General features: G+C 42.2%; 1 protein-coding gene across 1 annotated transcript in view; it reads left to right on the forward strand.

Moving 5' to 3' along the window:
• LOC139260266 (G protein-coupled receptor kinase 5-like) overlaps positions 1 to 19,828 on the forward strand; it is a 274,219-nt gene that overhangs the window by 153,001 nt on the left and 101,390 nt on the right. Inside the window, exon 3 of the mRNA XM_070876656.1 lies at positions 904 to 1,016. Coding sequence (XP_070732757.1) covers positions 904 to 1,016 — 113 coding nt within the window. The remainder of the gene's footprint in view (positions 1 to 903; positions 1,017 to 19,828) is intronic.

The following is a 19,828-nucleotide window of genomic DNA, read 5'->3' on the forward strand; positions in this document are numbered from 1 at the left end:
AGCTGCCAGCCTCCTTAAAATATTTAAATTGCCCACCTGTTTACCCGCCTCCGTTAAACCCGAAAGTGGGCGGGTTGGAGATTTTATCATTTTGACATCTGACCTGGCCCCACTCCATCCGTTTCTGGCAGTTAAATTTCAACATTTGGGTATCTCCTTGGGAGACAGTGAGAAGGTGGTCTGCTGCTCCAGGCCCACATTACTCTTTAATTGGCTGCAAGTGTCAATTGGGATCATTCACAGTCTCAATTATATTTCTACTTCCCTTCCATTGGGAAGTGTCCAGACTCCACACGTGGCCTCCTTACTGCAAAATGTACAGCTGAAATTGTGATCTCATGGTACGGAGAGGTAGGGTCGCAAACCCATGTTCTACTATATACTAAATCACTTTGACAAAAACTTCTACATCGTTAACAGCTGATTAACTTTCTAAATTAATATAAATGTAATATTAATGTTTGCTTTCTAAATTAAGATAAAGGTCATGCAGCCTGTATGCTTTTGTTGAACCTGATGTATTTTTCATGCAAAATGTTGCGTAAGATATATTTTGCTGTGCTGTTCACAGGACACTAGTTAAGTGTCATCAAGAAAATATACAAGAAGCTAAAGTAAATCAAGAACTCTCCTGTAAGCAGAATATTTGCAATCTGTCGGATGAATTTTCAAATCCTTTTCAGCAGATGAGCTTTCTGTGCATCAGGATATTTCTGGATGCTTGCCGCATCATCTCACACAGAATAGGAATGTGCAATAATTGCATCAGTCACAATCTTTCTACCTTGAAAATGTATTCAGTTACTGTCACAGAGAATTGATCAGGTTTAAGCAAGAAGTAAAGCTACACGAAGGAAATGGTATAAAATACTGAATTGTTTTTTTTCCCTCCTTTGACTGCAGAGAGAGACTATTCCAGCCTCTGTGAGAAGCAGCCAATCGGAAGACTACTTTTTCGACAGTTCTGCGAGGCCCAGCCTGAACTGGAGCACTACATAAATTTTCTTGACTTGGTGGTAAGTTGGTTATGGAATTTGTTTACAGTAGAATAAAGATATTAGGGTGTTGTGCCTGGACACTTGAGTGCCTATGTTAGACAAGGTTTTAATAGTGTGTCAAATTTCTACCCAATCTCCACATATGCTTGGAACAATTATTTGGGAAATTGCCCTTATAAGAAAATAGCACCTTGAGAGGTCACATGATCTACCCCACCTCCACCATCTGTATGAGGCCCTGCTCCAGATCATCATATCAGGATTACTTTTTTTCCCATTGTTTCCTCCAATAAAATGTTTTACTTGAATATTAGTTTTCCTATAAAATATTTCAAACCTTCTCCTATGTTCCAAGAGCATTTATAGATACTGTTCAAGCTGGTCATATTTAACTTGTAGGTTTAGCAAATTCATTATAACACAATGCGAACTGAAGCCTGGCCTAACCCAAACGACTCAGGCCCACCTCCACTGTGACAGCCTGGTCAACTTCCGCTGAAGCTGCTTTTGGTTGTGGGCACCTGGTGCACATGTCTGATCAATCTTGAATATATTTTGGGTGCAGCTTTGGGTGGAACTTTGTTGGATGTACTCTGGTATTATTTTTTATTTAGTTGTATCCTGGTATTTCTGTCTCTGTGGACAGACATGAGTTTTCAGTCATATAAATTGAACTTTTCCTTTTCTGTGTGGAACTAATTATCAACACTGATAACGGTAAAAAGACATCAGAAAAAACAGCACCCAGTTAGCTTAGTTCAGTTGGTAACATTTTATGACCACTGAGTCAGAAGATTGTAGAATCGAGCCACAGATCAAAGGCATAATCTAGTTTGACTCTCCAATTCTAAGGCAACGCTGAATTGCTGCGATGCTGTTCGTTAGATGAGATATTCTATGATTCTGTGATATTAAACAAAGGTTCCATCGCTGTTTTGGTGGCTCAGTTGGGTGTTAAAACCCTGTGGCACTATTGAAACGCAGGGATTGAAGACTATTCAAGACCTGTATCCTCACCAATATTTCCTCCCTCAGTCAATACCAACCAAACACAGGCTAACTGTTCTTTTATTTCATTGTGAGAGGTTTCTAACAGAGTGACTGTTCTGTTTGTCCACAGTCACTGAACTCCAAACTAAGTACTTTGTGATGTTTTGGTGTGATAAGGCATCATATAAACACTAGTATTAGTTATTATACAAGTCCATTAATTCTATTTTATGTATTATGAGAACATAAGAAATAGGAACAGGAGTAGTCAATACGGTTCCTCGAGCCTGCTCCACCATTCAATAAGATCATGGCTGATCTGATCATGGACTCAGCTCCACTTCCCCGCCCGCTCCCTATAACCCCTTATCCCCTTATCGTTTAAGAAACTGTCTATTTCTGTCTTAAATTTATTCAGTGTCCCAGCTTCCACAGCTCTCTGAGGCAGCGAATCCTACAGATTTACAACCCTCAGAGAAGAAATTTCTTCTCATCTCTTTAAAATGGACGGCCCCTTATTCTAAGATCGTATCCTCTAGTTCTAGTCTCCCCCATCAATGGAAACATCCTCTCTGCATCCACCTTGTCAAGCCCCCTCATAATCTTATACGTTTCGATAAGATCATCTCTCATTCTTCTGAATTCCAATGAGTAGAGGCCCAACATACTCAACCTTTCCTCATAAGTCAATCCCCTCGTCCCTGGAATCAACCTTGTGAATTTTCTCTGAACTGCCACCAAAGCAAGTATATCCTTTCGTAAATATGGAAACCAAAACTGCACTCAATATTCCAGGTCTGACCTCACCAATAACTTATATAGCTGCAGTAAGACTTCCCTGCTTTTATACTCCGTCCCCTTTGCAATAAAGGCCAAGATACCATTGGCCTTCCTGATCACTTGTCATACCTGCATATTATCTTTTTGTGTTTCATGCACAAGTACCCCCAGATCCCGCAGTATTGCGGCACTTTGCAATCTTTCTCCATTTAAATAATAACTTGCTCTTTGATTTTTTTCTGCCAAAGTGCATGACCTCACACTTTCCAACATTATACTCCATCTGCCAAATTTTTGCCCACTCACTTAGCCTGTCTATCCTTTTGCAGATTTTTTGTGTCCTCCTCACACATTGCTTTTCCTCCCATCTTTTGTATCGTCAGCAAACTTGGTTACGTTAGACTCAATCCCTTCTTCCAAGTCGTTAATATAGATTGTAAATAGTTGGGGTCCCAGCACTGATCTCTGCGGCACCCCACTAGTTATTGGTTGCCAACCCGAGAATGAACCATTTATCCCGATTCTCTGTTCTCTGTTAGTTAGCCAATCCTCTATCCATGCTAATATATTACCCCCAACCCCGTGAACTTTTATCTTGTGCAGTAACCTTTTATGTGGCACCTTATCAAATTCCTTCTGAAAGTCCAAATACACCACATCCACTAATCCCCCTTTATCCACCCTGTTCGTTACATCCTCAAAGAACTCCAGCAAATTTGTCAAACATGACTTCCCCTTCATAAATTCATGCTGACTCTGCCTGACCGAATTTTGCTTTTCCAAATGTCCTACTACTGCTTCTTTATTCAAAGTAAAGCTCACTCAAACATTTATATTTGTAAATTGAAACGGTATTAAATAAGATTTTAATTCTATTCAATTTACAATATCTTATCAGCTTAATATATTTACACAATAAATCAGGATGAATGATACTACAAATTGATCATAAATTGAAGCTGAAATAGAAATCAGACTGTGGGAGTTAGAAACATAGAAAATAGGTGCAGGAGCAGGCCATTCAGCCCTTCTAGCCTGCACCGCCATTCAATGAGTTCATGGCTGAACATGAAACTTCAGTACCCCCTTCCTGCTTTCTCGCCATAACCCTTGATCACCCGAGTAGTAAGGACTTCATCTAACTCCCTTTTGAATATATTTAGTGAATTGGCCTCAACAACTTTCTGTGGTAGAGAATTCCACAGGTTCACCACTCTCTGGGTGAAGAGGTTTCTCCTCATCTCGGTCCTAAATGGTTTACCCCTTTATCCTCAGACTGTGACCCCTGGTTCTGGACTTCCCCAACATTGGGAACATTCTTCCTGCATCTAATCTGTCTAAACCCGTCAGAATTTTAAACGTTTCCATGAGGTCCCCTCTCATTCTTCTGAACTCCAGTGAATACAAGCCCAGTTGATCCAGTCTTTCTTGATAGGTCAGTCCCGCCATCCCGGGAATCAGTCTGGTGAATCTTTGCTGCACTCCCTCAATAGCAAGAATGCCCTTCCTCAAGTTAGGAGACCAAAACTGTACACAATACTCCAGGTGTGGCCTCACCAAGGCCCTGTACAACTGTAGCAACACCTCTCTGCCCCTGTATTCAAATCCCCTCGCTATGAAGGCCAACATGCCATTTGCTTTCTTAACCGCCTGCTGTACCTGCATGCTAACCTTCAATGACTGATGTACCATGACACCCAGGTCTCGTTGCACCTTCCCTTTTCCTAATCTGTCACCATTCAGATAATAGTCTGTCTCTCTGTTTTTACCACCAAAGTGGATAACCTCACATTTATCCACATTATACTTCATCTGCCATGCATTTGCCCACTCACCTAACCTATCCAAGTCACTCTGCAGCCTAATAGCATCCTCCTCGCAGCTCACACTGCCACCCAACTTAGTGTCATCCACAAATTTGGAGATACTGCATTTAATCCCCTCGTCTAAATCATTAATGTACAATGTAAACAGCTGGGGCCCCAGCACAGAACCTTGCGGCACCCCACTAGTCACTGCCTGCCATTCTGAAAAGTACCCGTTTACTCCTACTCTTTGCTTCCTGTCTGACAACCAGTTCTCAATCCACGTCAGCACACTACCCCCAATCCCATGTGCTTTAACTTTGCACATTAATCTCTTGTGTGGGACCTTGTCGAAAGCCTTCTGAAAGTCCAAATATACCACATCAACTGGTTCTCCTTTGTCCACTTTACTGGAAACATCCTCAAAAAATTCCAGAAGATTTGTCAAGCATGATTTCCCTTTCACAAATCCATGCTGACTTGGACCTATCATGTCACCATTTTCCAGATGCACTGCTATGACATCCTTAATAATTGATTCCATCATTTTACCCACTACTGAGGTCAGGCTGACCGGTCTATAATTCCCTGTTTTCTCTCTCTTTTTAAAAAGTGAGGTTACATTGGCTACCCTCCACTTGATAGGAACTGATCCAGAGTCAATGGAATGTTGGAAAATGACTGTCAATGCATCCGCTATTTCCAAGGCCACCTCCTTAAGTACTCTGGGATGCAGTCCATCAGGCCCTGGGGATTTATCGGCCTTCAATCCCATCAATTTCCCCAACACAATTTCCCGACTAATAAAGATTTCCCTCAGTTCCCCCTCCTTACTAGACCCTCTGACCCCTTTTATATCCGGAAGGTTGTTTGTATCCTCCTTAGTGAATACCGAACCAAAGTACTTGTTCAATTGGTCTGCCATTTCTTTGTTCCCCGTTATGACTTCCCCTGATTCTGACTGCAGGGGACCTACGTTTGTCTTTACTAACTTTTTTCTCTTTACATACCTATAGAAACTTTTGCAATCCACCTTAATGTTCCCTGCAAGCTTCTTCTCGTACTCCATTTTCCCTGCCCTAATCAAACCCTTTGTCCTCCTCTGCTGAGTTCTAAATTTCTCCCGGTCCCCAGTTCGCTGCTATTTCTGGCCAATTTGTATGCCACCTCCTTGGCTTTAATACTATCCCTGATTTCCCTAGATAGCCACGGTTGAGCCACCTTCCCTTTTTTATTTTTACGCCAGACAGGAATGTACAATTGTTGTAATTCATCCATGCGGTCTCTAAATGTCTGCCATTGCCCATCCACAGTCAACCCCCTAAGTATCATTCGCCAATCTATCCTAGCCAATTCACGCCTCATACCTTCAAAGTTACCCTTCTTTAAGTTCTGGACCATGGTCTCTGAATTTATTGTTTCATTCTCCATCCTAATGCAGAATTCCACCATATTATGGTCACTCTTCCCCAAGGGGCCTCGCACAATGAGATTGCTAATTAATCCTCTCTCATTACACAACACCCAGTCTAAGATGGCCTCCCCCCTAGTTGGTTCCTCAACATATTGGTCTAGAAAACCATCCCTTATGCACTCCAGGAAATCCTCCTCCACCGTATTGCTTCCAGTTTGGCTAGCCCAATCTATGTGCATATTAAAGTCACCCATTATAACTGCTACACCTTTATTGCATGCACCCCTAATTTCCTGTTTGATGCCCTCCCCAACATCCCTATTACTGTTTGGAGGTCTGTACACAACTCCTACTAATGTTTTTTGCCCTTTGGTGTTCTGCAACTCTACCCATATAGATTCCACATCATCCAAGCTAATGTCTTTCCTAACTATTGCATTAATCTCCTCTTTAACCAGCAATGCTACCCCACCTCCTTTTCCTTTTATTCTATCCTTCCTGAATGTTGAATACCCCTGAATGTTGAGTTCCCAGCCCTGATCATCCTGGAGCCACGTCTCCGTAATCCCAATCACATTATATTTGTTAACATCTATTTGCACAGTTAATTCATCCACCTTATTGCGGATACTCCTTGCATTAAGACACAAAGCCTTCAGGCTTGTTTTTTTAACACCCTTTGTCCTTTTAGAATTTTGCTGTACAGTGGCCTTTTTTGTTCTTTGTCTTGGGTTTCTCTGCCCTCCACTTTTCCTCATCTCCTTTCTGTCTTTTGCTTTTGCCTCCTTTTTGTTTCCCTCTGTCTCCCTGCATTGGTTCCCATCCCCCTGACTTGGATTTTATTATATAGTGAAAAATTAAAAATATATGAATAGATTAATATTACTTTTGTGCATGTTAATATTTGTCTTTCATTTTAATGTTGATTATTAACAACAACAACAACAACAACTTGTATTTATATAGCGCCTTTAGTGTAGCGAAACGTCCTAAGGTGCTTCACAGGAGTATTATGAAATTAAAAAAATTGACACTGAGCTGCATAAGTAGAAATTATCACAGGTGACCAAAAGCTTAGTCAAAGAGGTTTGTTTTAAGGAGCGTATTGAAGGAGGAAAGAAAGGCAGAGAGATTTCAGGAGGAAGTTCCAGAACTTGGGGCCCAGGCAACAGAAGTCATGGCCACCAATGGTTGAGCGATTATAATCAGGGATGCTTAAGAGGTCAAAATTAGAATAACTCAGACATTTGGGGAGGATGGGGGGTGTTGTTTGGGGCTGGAGGAGATCACAGAGATAGGGAGGGGCGAGGCCATGGAGGAGTTTGAAAATAAGGGTGATAATTTTGAAATTAATTCCACAGAAAGAAACTTCTCAATTCAGTATAACTGCAATGTTTTGTGGTACAGTCTAGATCAAGAGATAATATTTTTTTAGATTTCAGGGGAGCAAAGGTTAATACGATAAGTATTGAATGGAGCCAGACATAATGGAAAGAATGTTGGGGATAGGGAAAACAGTAAGCGGCAATGGATGTGTCTAAAGTTATGGTAAAAACTAAATGCATTCTATATAGAAAAAGTTAATATCAAAGCATAGACTTAAATAGAGATTAGTGTAAATAGAGGGTAGAGCAGAGTCGTGTTTAAAAGAAACACTCTAAACAGTGTTCACAAGTTTAAAATATCACAGAACTATTCTCAGCCTCTAAGCTCTATCCCATGCTCTGAGTATGTGATCTCGCCATATTCTCTTCATACATAACTTATGCAAACTTCTCTCCCAAGCCAAGACCCAAAACCGCAAGATCCGGGAGAGTGGGAGGAGAGGAATTGTTATGCATCATCTTTTCTGCGAGCGTTAATTTGGCACATCAGTAACTGGAAACTAAAATTCAAAATGGGCGTACACAGTTAAAGGCTTCATTAGATTTTAACCAGACGCAAAATCTTAATTGTTAACAATATTGCATTAGAGGCACATGTAAAACTAAATTGAACCATCATATTTGACAGATAAATGGAACAACGTTGTGAATATTATCTCAGTTGGTTCATGTTTACATTTTTAGATATTTTTAGATATTTGTGCACTTGTTGCATTTGGATTTTTACGTTAATTCTATTCTCAAACAGCATCGATCTTGTGGAGATTAGTTGTGTTGTGTTCCGTGGCCAATTTATGTGAATTTGACATTTTTGTGGCAGGTTAGTTCAGTTTCAATTTGAACTTATTTCCATCCTGATTCTTTCTACTGCATGAGGTGAAAATCAGAGGTTGGGTTGAATATCCTAGAACCCATCCGCTTCTGCTTGCTGGGAGCCTTGATCAAATCAATCTTATCCGGTTGTATACACTTCAGTATTTTGCTGATGGCCCAACACCATCAGTGCAGGGTGTGGTTGTGGCAGCGGGGGCTGGGGGGTGGTGGTATGTGAAAGTTTGTAACAACTGTTCTTAAGTATACTGCTTTAATCACATGCTCCCTTGGAGCCCGCAGAGCTAGATTTGTAGCAGTTTGTCATGGAAATTGGGTCAGTGATTTGTTCTGGCGGCGACATTTTTTTCAACTTCAATTCTATTCACATACAATTTAAATGGAAGTACGTGTCGTGTATACATAGAGGCAAATGACAGGATAAATTATAATCATGGTCCCAGTATGTCCCAGTCAAATGAGTACATTCAGTTATCACTCTGGTGTATATATAAATATATATGGGCAGTTGCTGCCAAGTGAGGATCCATGACTTCTTTAAAAAGTTAGTCTACTTAATTCAAAGTTGTTTAATTCAAATTATCTGACAATTTAAAGTTTTAGCACTAAATTCACACTTTGTTCTGTTATTTACTTAATTTAAATCATTGGACACTTAACATTTTTTAGTGCAATAGCTGTCTTGGAATTCTCAACCCCAGAGGGCTGTGGATGCTCAGTCAATGAGTAAATTCAAGGCTGTGATCAATAGATTTTTGGACTTTAGGGAAACATAAGAAGTAGGAACAGGAGTAGGCCATACGGCCCCTCGAGCCTGCTCCGCCATTCAATAAGATCATGGCTGATCTGATAAAGGGCTCAGCTCCACTTCCCCGCCCGCTCCCCATAACCCCTTCTCCCCTTATCGTTTAAGAAACTGTCTGAATAAATTTAAGATAGAAATAATGTCCCAACTTCCAAAGCTCTCTGAGGCAGCGAATTCCACAGATTTACAACCCTCTGAGAGAAGAAATTTCTCCTCATCTCTGTTTTAAATGGGCGGCCCCTTATTCTAAGATTATGCCCTCTAGTTCTAGTCTCCCCCATCAGTGGATCCTCTCTGCATCCACCTTGTCAAGCCCCCTCATAATCTTATACTTTTCGATAAGATCACCTCTCATTCTTCTGAATTCCAATGAGTAGAGGCCCAACCGACTCAACCTTTCCTCATAAGTCAACCCCCTCATCCCCGGAATCAACTGAGTGAACCTTCTCTGAACTGCCTAACATCTGTCATTGGGAAAATGCTGGAGTCCATTATTAAGGAAGTAGTAGCAGGACATTTAGAAAATCATAATGCAGTCAATCAGAGTCAACGTGGACCATTTCCCATACCTCTGGAGTCTCTTATCAACAAAAGCAGTCATTGTTGAGGAGATTCAACACCGTCTCCAATGTGCCAGTGCAGCCTTCGGCTGCCTGAGGAAAAGAGTGTTCGAAGACCAGGCCCTCAAATCTACCACCTAGCACATAGTCTACAGGGCTGTAGTAATACCTGCCCTCCTGTATGGCTCAGAAACATGGACCATGTACAGTAGACACCTCAAGTCGCTGGAGAAATGCCACCAACGATGCCTCCGCAAGATTCTACAAATCCCCTGGGAGGACAGATGCACCAACATCAGCGTCCTCGATCAGGCCAACATCCCCAGCATTGAAGCACTGACCACACTTGATCAGCTTCGCTGGGCAGGCCACATTGTCCGCATGCCAGACACGAGACTCCCAAAGCAAGCGCTCTACTCAGAACTCCTTCATGGAAAATGAGCCAAAGGTGGGCAGAGGAAACGTTACAAGGACACCCTCAAAGCCTCCCTGATAAAGTGCAACATCCCCACCAGCACCTGGGAGTCCCTGGCCAAAGACCACCTAAGTGGAGGAAGTGCATCCGGGAGGGCGCTTAGCGCCTCGAGTCTCATCACTGAGTGCATGCAGAAAACAAGCGCAGGCAGCAGACACAAAGTGCGGCAAACCAGTCCCACCCTCCCTTACCCTCAACAACTGTATGTCCCACCTGTGGCAGGGACTGTGGTTCTCATATTGGACTGTTCAGCCACCTAAGGACTATTTCTAAGAGTGGAAGCAAGTCTTCCTCGATTCCGAGGGACTGCCTATGATGATGATGAGGTTTTATGAAGGGGAAATCATGTTTGACAAATTTGCTGAAGCTCTTTGAGGATGTAACAAGTGGGGTGGATAAAGGGGAACCAGTAGATGTCGAGCATTTGGATTTCCACAAGGCATTCAATAAGGTGCCAAATAAAAGGTTACTGCACAAGATAAGAGCTCATGGGGTTGGGGGTAATATATTAGCATGGATAGAGGATTGTCTAACTGGAGTCGGGATAAATGGGTCATTTTAAGGTTGGCAAACAGTAACTAGTGGGTGCCACAGGGAGCAGTGCTGGAGCCTCAACTATTTACAATCTATATTAATGACTTAGATGAAGGGACTGAGTGTAATGTAGACAAATTTGCTGATGATACAAAGATAGGTGGGAAAGCAAGTTGTGAGGAGGATGCAAAGGAATATAGATGGAATAAGTGAGCAGGCAAAAATTTTGCAGATGGAGTATAATGTGGGAAAATGTGAGATTATCCACTTTGGTAGGAAAAATAAAAATGCTAATTATTATTTAAATGGGGAGAGATTACAAAATGCTGCGGTACAGAGGGATCTGGGGGTCTTTGTACATGAAACACAAAAAGTTAGTATTGTGTTCCTAACACAGATGAGACTGCACACGGGGAGGTTAAAGTAACAGTGACCTCAGTCTTTATTAAGACACTCCAGAGTGAGGAACAGGCGTCTATTCAGTGCTCCCAAGGGATTCTGGGATCCCTTGGGACTTCAGGGAATGCACTCCCTGGTGGCGGAACATGGGAGTGCATGCTTTACAGATACACAACAGTTAGCACGCAGGTACAGCAAGTTATTTGGAAGGCAAAAGGACTGTTGGCCTTTATTGCAAGGGGGATGGAGTATAAAAGTAGGGAAGTCCTGCAACAACTGTACAGGGTGTTGATGAGACCACAACTGGAGTACTATGTACAGTTTTGGTCTCCTTATTTGAGGGATATACTTGCATTGGAGGCAGTTCAGAGAAGGTTCACGAGATTGATTCCTGAGATGAAGAAAAGTTGAGCAGGTTGAGCTTTTCTCATTGAAGTTTAGAAGAATGTCAGGTGATCTTATTAAAACGTATAAGATTCTGAGGGGGCTTGACAGGGTAGCTGCAGAGAGGATGTTTCAGAATAAGGGGTCGCCCATTTAAAACAGAAATGAGGAGGAATTTCTTCTCTCAGATGGTCGTGATTCTTTGGAATTCTCTACGCCAGAGAATTGTGGCGGCTGGGTCATTCAATATAATTAAGGTGGCGATGGACAGATTTTTGAGCGATAAAGGAGTCGAGGGTTATGGGGAGCAGGCTGGGAAGTGGAGTTGAGGCCAAGATCAGATCAGCCATGATCTTATTGAATGGCGGAACAGGCTCGAGGGGCCGAATGGCCTACTCCTGTTCTTATTTCTTATGTTTTTGCCCAGTTCCCAGATGCTGGAAGAGTCATTATTAGAAAGAAAAGAAAGACAGACTTGCATTTATATAGCACCTTTCACGACCACCAGTGTCACAAAGCGCTTTACAGCCAATGAAGTACTTTTGAAGTGCAGTCACTGTTGTAATGTAGGAATTTGCGCACAGCAAGCTCGCACAAAGAGCAATGTGATAACGATCAGATAATCTGTTTTTGTTGTGTTGTTTGAGGGATAAATATTGACCAGGAAACCGGGGATAACTCCCCTGCTCTGCTTCAAAATAATGCCACAGGATCTTTTACATCCACCTGAAAGGACAGATGGGCCCTTGTTTTAACGTATCATCTGAAAGACAGCACCTCCGACAGTGCAGCGCTCCCTCAGTACTGCACTGGAGTGTCAGCCTAGAATTATGTGCTCAAGTCTCTGAGTGTCTTGAACCCACAACCTTCTGACTCCGAGGCGAGGGTGCTACCCACTGATCCACAGCTTACACTGACGATTAGGCCATTGCACACCCCTCAGTGATTAGCTGAAGAGTCTCAACTGGGAAAGGATGAGGAGCAGATTCTCTGCCTACCCTCTTGCCCATAAGAAGATAATGGCCTGATGGGATCTGTTTGGAGCGAAAGATAAAGGGATTTCACACCTTCATAATAGAAATGTAATTGTATGTCTCTCTCGTGCCAATTCAAAATGCTCTATTGTACGAGAAAAATTAAAATTTCTCACCTAAAATAAATTATATATATATATATATATATATATTAGTCTTCTGTAATATTTCTCAATACAGGAACTAAAAAAAGTATTTCCCATACCTTTCTGTTTTACATTTTATAAGAACATAAGAACATAAGAAATAGGAGCAGGAGTAGGCCATACGGCCCCTCGAGCCTGCACCGCCATTCAATAAGATCATGGCTGATCTGAACATGGACTCAGCTCCACTTCCCAGCCCGCTCCCCATAACCCCTTATCCCCCTTGTGTTTAAGAAACTGTCTATTTCTGTCTTAAATTTATTCAGTGTCCCAGCTTCCACAGCTCTCTGAGGCAGCGAATTCCACAGATTTACAACCCTCTGAGAGAAGAAATTTCTCCTCATCTTTATCCTAAATGGGCAGCCTCTTATTCGAAGATCATGCCCTCTAGTTCTAGTCTCCCCCATCAGTGGAAACATCCTCTCTGCATTGACCTTGTCAGGCCCCCTCATAATCTTATACATTTCGATAAGATCACCTCTCATTCTTCTGAATTCCAATGAGTAGAGGCCCAATCTACACATAGAAATATAGAAAATAGGTGCAGGAGTAGGCCATTCGGCCCTTCTAGCCTGCACCGCCATTCAATGAGTTCACGGCTGAACATGCAACTTCAGTACTCCATTCCTGCTTTCTCGCCATACCCCTTGATCCCCCTAGTAGTAAGGACTTCATCTAACTCCTTTTTGAATATATTTAGTGAATTGGCCTCAACAACTTTCAGTGATAGAGAATTCCACAGGTTCACCACTCTCTGGGTGAAGAAGTTCCTCCTCATCTCGGTCCTAAATGGCTTACCCCTTATCCTTAGACTGTGACCCCTGGTTCTGGACTTCCCCAACATTGGGAACATTCTTCCTGTATCTAACCTGTCTAACCCCGTCAGAATTTTAAACGTTTCTATGAGGTCCCCTCTCATTCTTCTGAACTCCAGTGAATACAAGCCCAGTTGATCCAGTCTTTCTTGATAGATCAGTCCCGCCATCCCGGGAATCAGTCTGGTGAACCTTCGCTGCACTCCCTCAATAACAAGAATGTCCTTCCTCAGGTTAGGAGACCAAAACTGTACACAATACTCCAGGTGTGGCCTCACCAAGGCCCTGTACAACTGTAGCAACACCTCCCTGCCCCTGTACTCAAATCCCCTCGCTATGAAGGCCAACATGCCATTTGCTTTCTTAATCGCCTGCTGTACCTGCATGCCAACCTTCAATGACTGATGTACCATGACACCCAGGTCTTTTTGCACCTCCCCTTTTCCTAATCTGTCACCATTCAGATAATAGTCTGTCTCTCTGTTTTTACCACCAAAGTGGATAACCTCACATTTATCCACATTATACTTCATCTGCCATGCATTTGCCCACTCACCTAACCTATCCAAGTCACTCTGCAGCCTCATAGCATCCTCCTCGCAGCTCACACTGCCACCCAATTTAGTGTCATCCGCAAATTTGGAGATACTACATTTAATCCCCTCGTCTAAATCATTACTGTACAATGTAAACAGCTGGGGCCTCAGCACAGAACCTTGCGGTACCCCACTAGTCACTGCCTGCCATTCTGAAAAGTCCCCATTTACTCCTACTCTTTGCTTCCTGTCTGACGACCAGTTCTCAATCCATGTCAGCACACTACCCCCAATCCCATGTGCTTTAACTTTGCACATTAATCTCTTGTGTGGGACCTTGTCAAAAGCCTTCTGAAAGTCCAAATATACCACATCAACTGGTTCTCCCTTGTCCACTCTACTGGAAACATCCTCAAAAAATTCTAGAAGATTTGTCGAGCATGATTTCCCTTTCACAAATCCATGCTGACTTGGACCTATCATGCCACCTCTTTCCAAATGCACTGCTATGACATCCTTAATAATTGATTCCATCATTTTACCCACTACCGATGTCAGGCTGACCGGTCTATAATTCCCTGTTATCTCTCTCCCTCCTTTTTTAAAAAGTGGGGTTACATTGGCTACCCTCCACTCCATAGGAACTGATCCAGAGTCAATGGAATGTTGGAAAATGACTGTCAATGCATCCACTATTTCTAAGGCCACCTCCTTAAGTACTGTGGGATGCAGTCCATCAGGCCCTGGGGATTTATCGGCCTTCAATCCCATCAATTTCCCCAACACAATTTCCCGACTAATAAGGATTTCCCTCAGTTCCTCCTCCTTACTAGACCCTCCGACCCCTTTACTCAACCTTTCCTCATAAGTTAAGCCCCTCATCTCTGTAATCAACCTAGTGAACCTGCTCTGAACTGCCTCCAAAGCAAGTATATCCTTTCGTAATATGGAAACCAAAACTGCACGCAGTATTCCAGGTGTGGTCTCACCAATACCCTGTATAACTGTCTAAGACTTCCCTGCTTTTATACTCCATCCCCTCTGCAATAAAGGCCAATATTCCATTGGCCTTCCTGATCACTTGCTTACCTGCATACAATCCTTTTGTGTTTCATGCATAAGTACTTCCAGGTCCTGCTGTACTGTAGCACTTTGCAATTTTTCTCCATTTTAAATAATAACGCTCTTTGATTTTTTCTGCCAAGTGCATGACCTCACACTTTCCGACATTATACTCCATCTGCCAAATTTTTGCCCACTCACTTAGCCTGTCTATGTCCTTTTACAGATTTTTTGTGTCCTCTTCACACATTGCTTTTCCTCCCATCTTTGTATAGTCAGCAAACTTGGCTACATTACGCTCAGTCCCTTCTTCCAAGTCGTTAATATAGATTGTAAATAGTTGGGGTCCCAGCACTGATCCCTGCGGCACCACTAGTTACTAGTTGCCAACCAGAGAATGAACCATTTATCCTGACTCTCTGTTTTTTGTTAGTTAGCCAATCCTCTATCCATGCTAATATATTACCCCCAACCCCGTGAACTTTTATCTTGTGCAGTAACCTTTTATGTCCTGATTTAGATAATTATTTGCTTTTTTTACATGCAAGATAAATGAGAGGTGATCTCATTGAAACATACCCGTTTTGTATAGTGCTTGACAGGGTAGATGCAGGCAGGATGTTTCCTCTGGCTGGGGAGTCTAGAACCAGGGTTCACAGTCTCAGAATAAGAGGTTGGCTGGCCATTTAGGACTGAGATGAGGAGAAACTTCTTCACTCAGAGGGTGGTGAATTTTTGGAATTCTCTACCCCAGAGGGCTGTGAATGCTCAGTCATTGAGTATATTCAAGACAGAGATCGATAGATTTTTGGATATTAAGGGAATCAAGGGATATGGGGATAGTGCAGGAAAGTGGAGAAGATCATCAGCCATGACCTTATTGAATGGTGGAGCAGGCTCGAGGGCCGAATGGCCTACTCCTGTTCCTGATTCTTATGTTTTATGGCTCAGGAAACAAAAGTGATTATTAATTATGAATCTTCATGGGAGACATTGGAAGAATGACACATTAAAAATATATTAAATGGTGGCATTTAGTGCCTTAAATTACACCCTATGTTGATCCATGGAAGTGAAGTATGGACGATGCAAATAAGAATAGTGGTCAGAATTCTGAAAGGTGCTATCTGTTCTTTTAAAATACGATGAGATTAACCGTAATTCTGTTTTTAAATCCTGCTGTGTATTGTTGCGATGTCCACAATAGAGGTGAGGTTGGAGGGCTAATATTGTACTCCCAGTAAGCAATGCATTATTACTCGTTGCTGCTGTTTGTCATTAAAATGTAGTCTCTACTCCAAATGCAAAGAAAATCATTTAAAACTTTGGCTTTTTTACTATCATCCATCTAGACTTGTGAATTTAATTTCGACAAGCAAACTTTCCCTTTTCCACTCAGATATATCTGAAGTTTCCATTATCTCTATGGGAATTTATAAAGATAGTCCAGGTGGGAAATTGTTACCGAGATAGCATTGGTAATGAAATCCTATTTTGACTGCCCCCTATATTGTAAAGTGTAAACTGATGCGGTGCAATTCATTCTTCACCAAACTAAGGGCTATATAAGAGTTAATGCTCTTTGAATGAACCAACTCGCAATCTGATGATATGCCAAGTTCTAATGACTCACATATGGAACCTTAATTTTGACCAAATTATTTGTTTAAAACTCTTGGGAGTATGCCATCAGTGCAGTTTAGCATTAGACATACTAGTCATACACTAGACAAATGCATAAGGATGTAACTGCCCCATAACTGAAAACTGAGGGTGGCTCACAGTACCTCTCTCTCCCCATGTCTGTCTCTCTCTCTCTGTCGGTGTTTGTCTCTGTATGTGTGTATCTCTCTCACTCACATTCTTGCTCTCTCTCACTATCTCTTTCTCTCGCGCTCTCTTCTTCTCACTCTCTCATACACTCTCTATAGCTTTTGCTCTCTGCCTCTGACCTTTTACTGTTTCTTCCTCTGCTCTTCATCTGCCTCCCCCACCCCCCCCCCCCCGCACCCTCCGTTTCCCTCTATCTCTCTTTGCCTCTATCTTTCGCACAGACTATATTCTCTCACGCTTGCTCTGTCTCGTTCTTGCTTTGTTTCTTTTTCCCAGTGTCTCATGAATTAATCTGTGGTTCTTGTATTTTCTCTGCACGTGGCCCAGTTTTCTCTCTCTCTCTCTCTCTCTCTCTCCCTCTCCGTATGTCTGTAACTCTCTCGCCTATCTCTTTGCATGTTCTGCCTGGCTTTGTCTCTCCTCCCTTCCTTTCTCTCTCTCACATTTGCTCGCTAATTCTCCCTGACCCTGTTTGTCTCTATCTCTCTCTATGTCCCTCTTTGTAACCATGTCTTTGTCTTTTTTTCTCTCTTTCTGTCCATGTACCCCTCTGAATAGAAACATAGAAAATAGGTGCAGGAGTAGGCCCTTCGAGCCTGCACCACCATTCAATATGATCATGGCTGATCATGCAACTTTAGTACCCCATTTCTGCTTTCTCTCCATACCCCTTAATTCCTTTAGCCGTCTCTGTCTATATCTCGTTTTCACACTTGCTCACTTGCACTCCCCTTCCCCCATTTGGCAGGTGGAGTAAAATGTGGGAAAGTGTGAGGTTATTCACTTTGGCAGGAAAAATAAAAAAGCAAATTATTATTTAAATGGAGATAAATTACAAGATGCTGCAGTACAGAGGGACCTGGGGTCCTTGTACATGAAACACAGAAAGTTAGTATGCAAGTACAGCAGGTAATCAGGAAGGCAAATGGAATGTTTGCCTTTATTGCAAAGGGAATAGAGTATAATAGCAGAGAAGTCCTGATTTAACTGTACAGGGTATTGGTGAGGCTACACCTAGAGTACTGTGTGCAGTTTTGGTCTCCTTATTTAAGGAGGGATATACTTGCATTGGAGGCTGTTCAGAGAAGGTTCACGAAGTTGATTCCTGAGATGAAGGGATTGACTTATGAGGAAAAGTTGAGTATGTTGGAGTTAAGAAGAATGAGAGGTGATCTTATTGAAACACATAAGATACTGAGGGGGCTTGACAAGATAGATGCAGAGAGGATGTTTCCCCTTGTGGGGGAATCCAAAACTAGGGGGCATAGTTTCAGAATAAAGGGTCGCCCATTTAAAACGGAAATGAGGAGGAATTTCTTCTGAGGGTTGTAAATCTGTGGAATTCTCTGCCCCAGAGAGCTGTGTAGGCTGGGTCATTGAATATATTTAAGGCAGAGATAGACAGATTTTTTAGCGATAAGGGAGTGAAGGGTTATGGGGAGTGGGCAGGGAAGTGGAGCTGAGCCCAAGATCAGATCAGCCATGATCTTATTGAATGGCGGAGCAGGCTCGAGGGGCCAAATGGCCTACTCTTGCTCCTATTTCTTGTGTTCATAAATGCAGGGAGGATATTTCCCGAGGCTGGGAGTCTAGAACTAGGAGTCATAGCTTAGATTAAGGGGTCGGCCATTTAGGACTGAGATAAGGAGACATTTTTTCACTGAGGGTGGTGAATCTTTGGAATTTTCTACCCCAGAGGGCTGTGGAGGCTCAGTCGTTGAGTATATTCAAGACAGAGATCGATTGATTTTTGGATGTTAAGGGAATCAAGGGACATGGGGATAGTGCAGGAAAGAAGATCAGCCATGATCTTATTGAGTGGTGGAGCAGGCTCGAGTGGCCGAATGACCACCTCCTGCTCCTATTTCTTATGTTCTCTGACCATCTCTGACTCTGTCTCCTTCTCTATCCATGTCTCTCTGTTGTGTGTCTCTCTCCCTCTCATGCATGAGTTCTCTCTCTCTCTCTCTCCCCCTCTCTGTCCCTTTCTCTATCCATGTCTGTGAGTGTATGCGCCTCTCTCTTTCTTCCCTTCCTCCCTCCCTCTCTCTCTCTCTCCCCTTCTGCCCATGACCTTTCTACTTCCAGCTGAATGAACATTCACAGTGTTGAGGTAAAACATTGTTCTGACATAAGTTTTAGAATTAGTCATGTTTGTGATTGTATGTGTATCCCAGTGAATAATCTTGTTTCTCACTCAAATCAATTTAAAGAAGTTTGAAGAGGTTTATGAATATATTTGACTATAATTAAATGTGATGGAAATGTGTGCTATTTCCATTTATTTATATATACTCGCAGATTTTGCATGGGCTTCTGCTAATATCCTGCCTAATGTTGGGTCAGCTTGGATTCCTTGTGATGTAATTTGAAACCCACTGATGCATGGCCCAATCGCTGTCACATAATGTTAAAGATGATTCACCATATCATAGATTTCCAGACATGAAGTTGAATCAATTTGGAACTATAAATGAAGAATTAAATCCAAGTATGGACTGCATTTCAGGGCTGTACTCGTGCTGAAATGTTGCTCTTAAAGTTATTGAAGTGATAAAAGGCAAAGGGCATTGCTGCGCATTTTGAGGTCATGTCTGTAACAGTTGTTCAACATTTAAATAATGACTCAAATTGTCTTCTTTTACTTCAGCCGTCAAAATATTTGCGAATGTTTCCACGGGTTTTTTTTTATTAGCCAAATGTCATTAAGCAATAAGCCTTCTGGTGTCCCCCTCAAAAGCTATTGCTTTAGTCCTTGTTCACTGCCGTATGACTGCTGGTCCAACTGCTCTGAATCTCTCGTATTCCATTATTATTAGAACAATCAAGACATGTCATCTGATAAATGAGGTCTAAGTTCCACTGTCGCACCATCCACATTTTACTGATTATAAAGAGCTGACTTGTCAACTATTTCCAGGTATGAAATATCACACTGACAGTGGAAACCCAGTCAGCAGCACTCTATGCAGGTATTTGACTGCTATGCATGGAACCCTGCATCAATCCCTTAACTTTGAGTAGACAGTGAAAATATGGGTC

The sequence above is a fragment of the Pristiophorus japonicus genome, chromosome 3 (assembly GCF_044704955.1).
Source record: "Pristiophorus japonicus isolate sPriJap1 chromosome 3, sPriJap1.hap1, whole genome shotgun sequence".
NCBI lineage: Eukaryota > Metazoa > Chordata > Chondrichthyes > Pristiophoridae > Pristiophorus > Pristiophorus japonicus.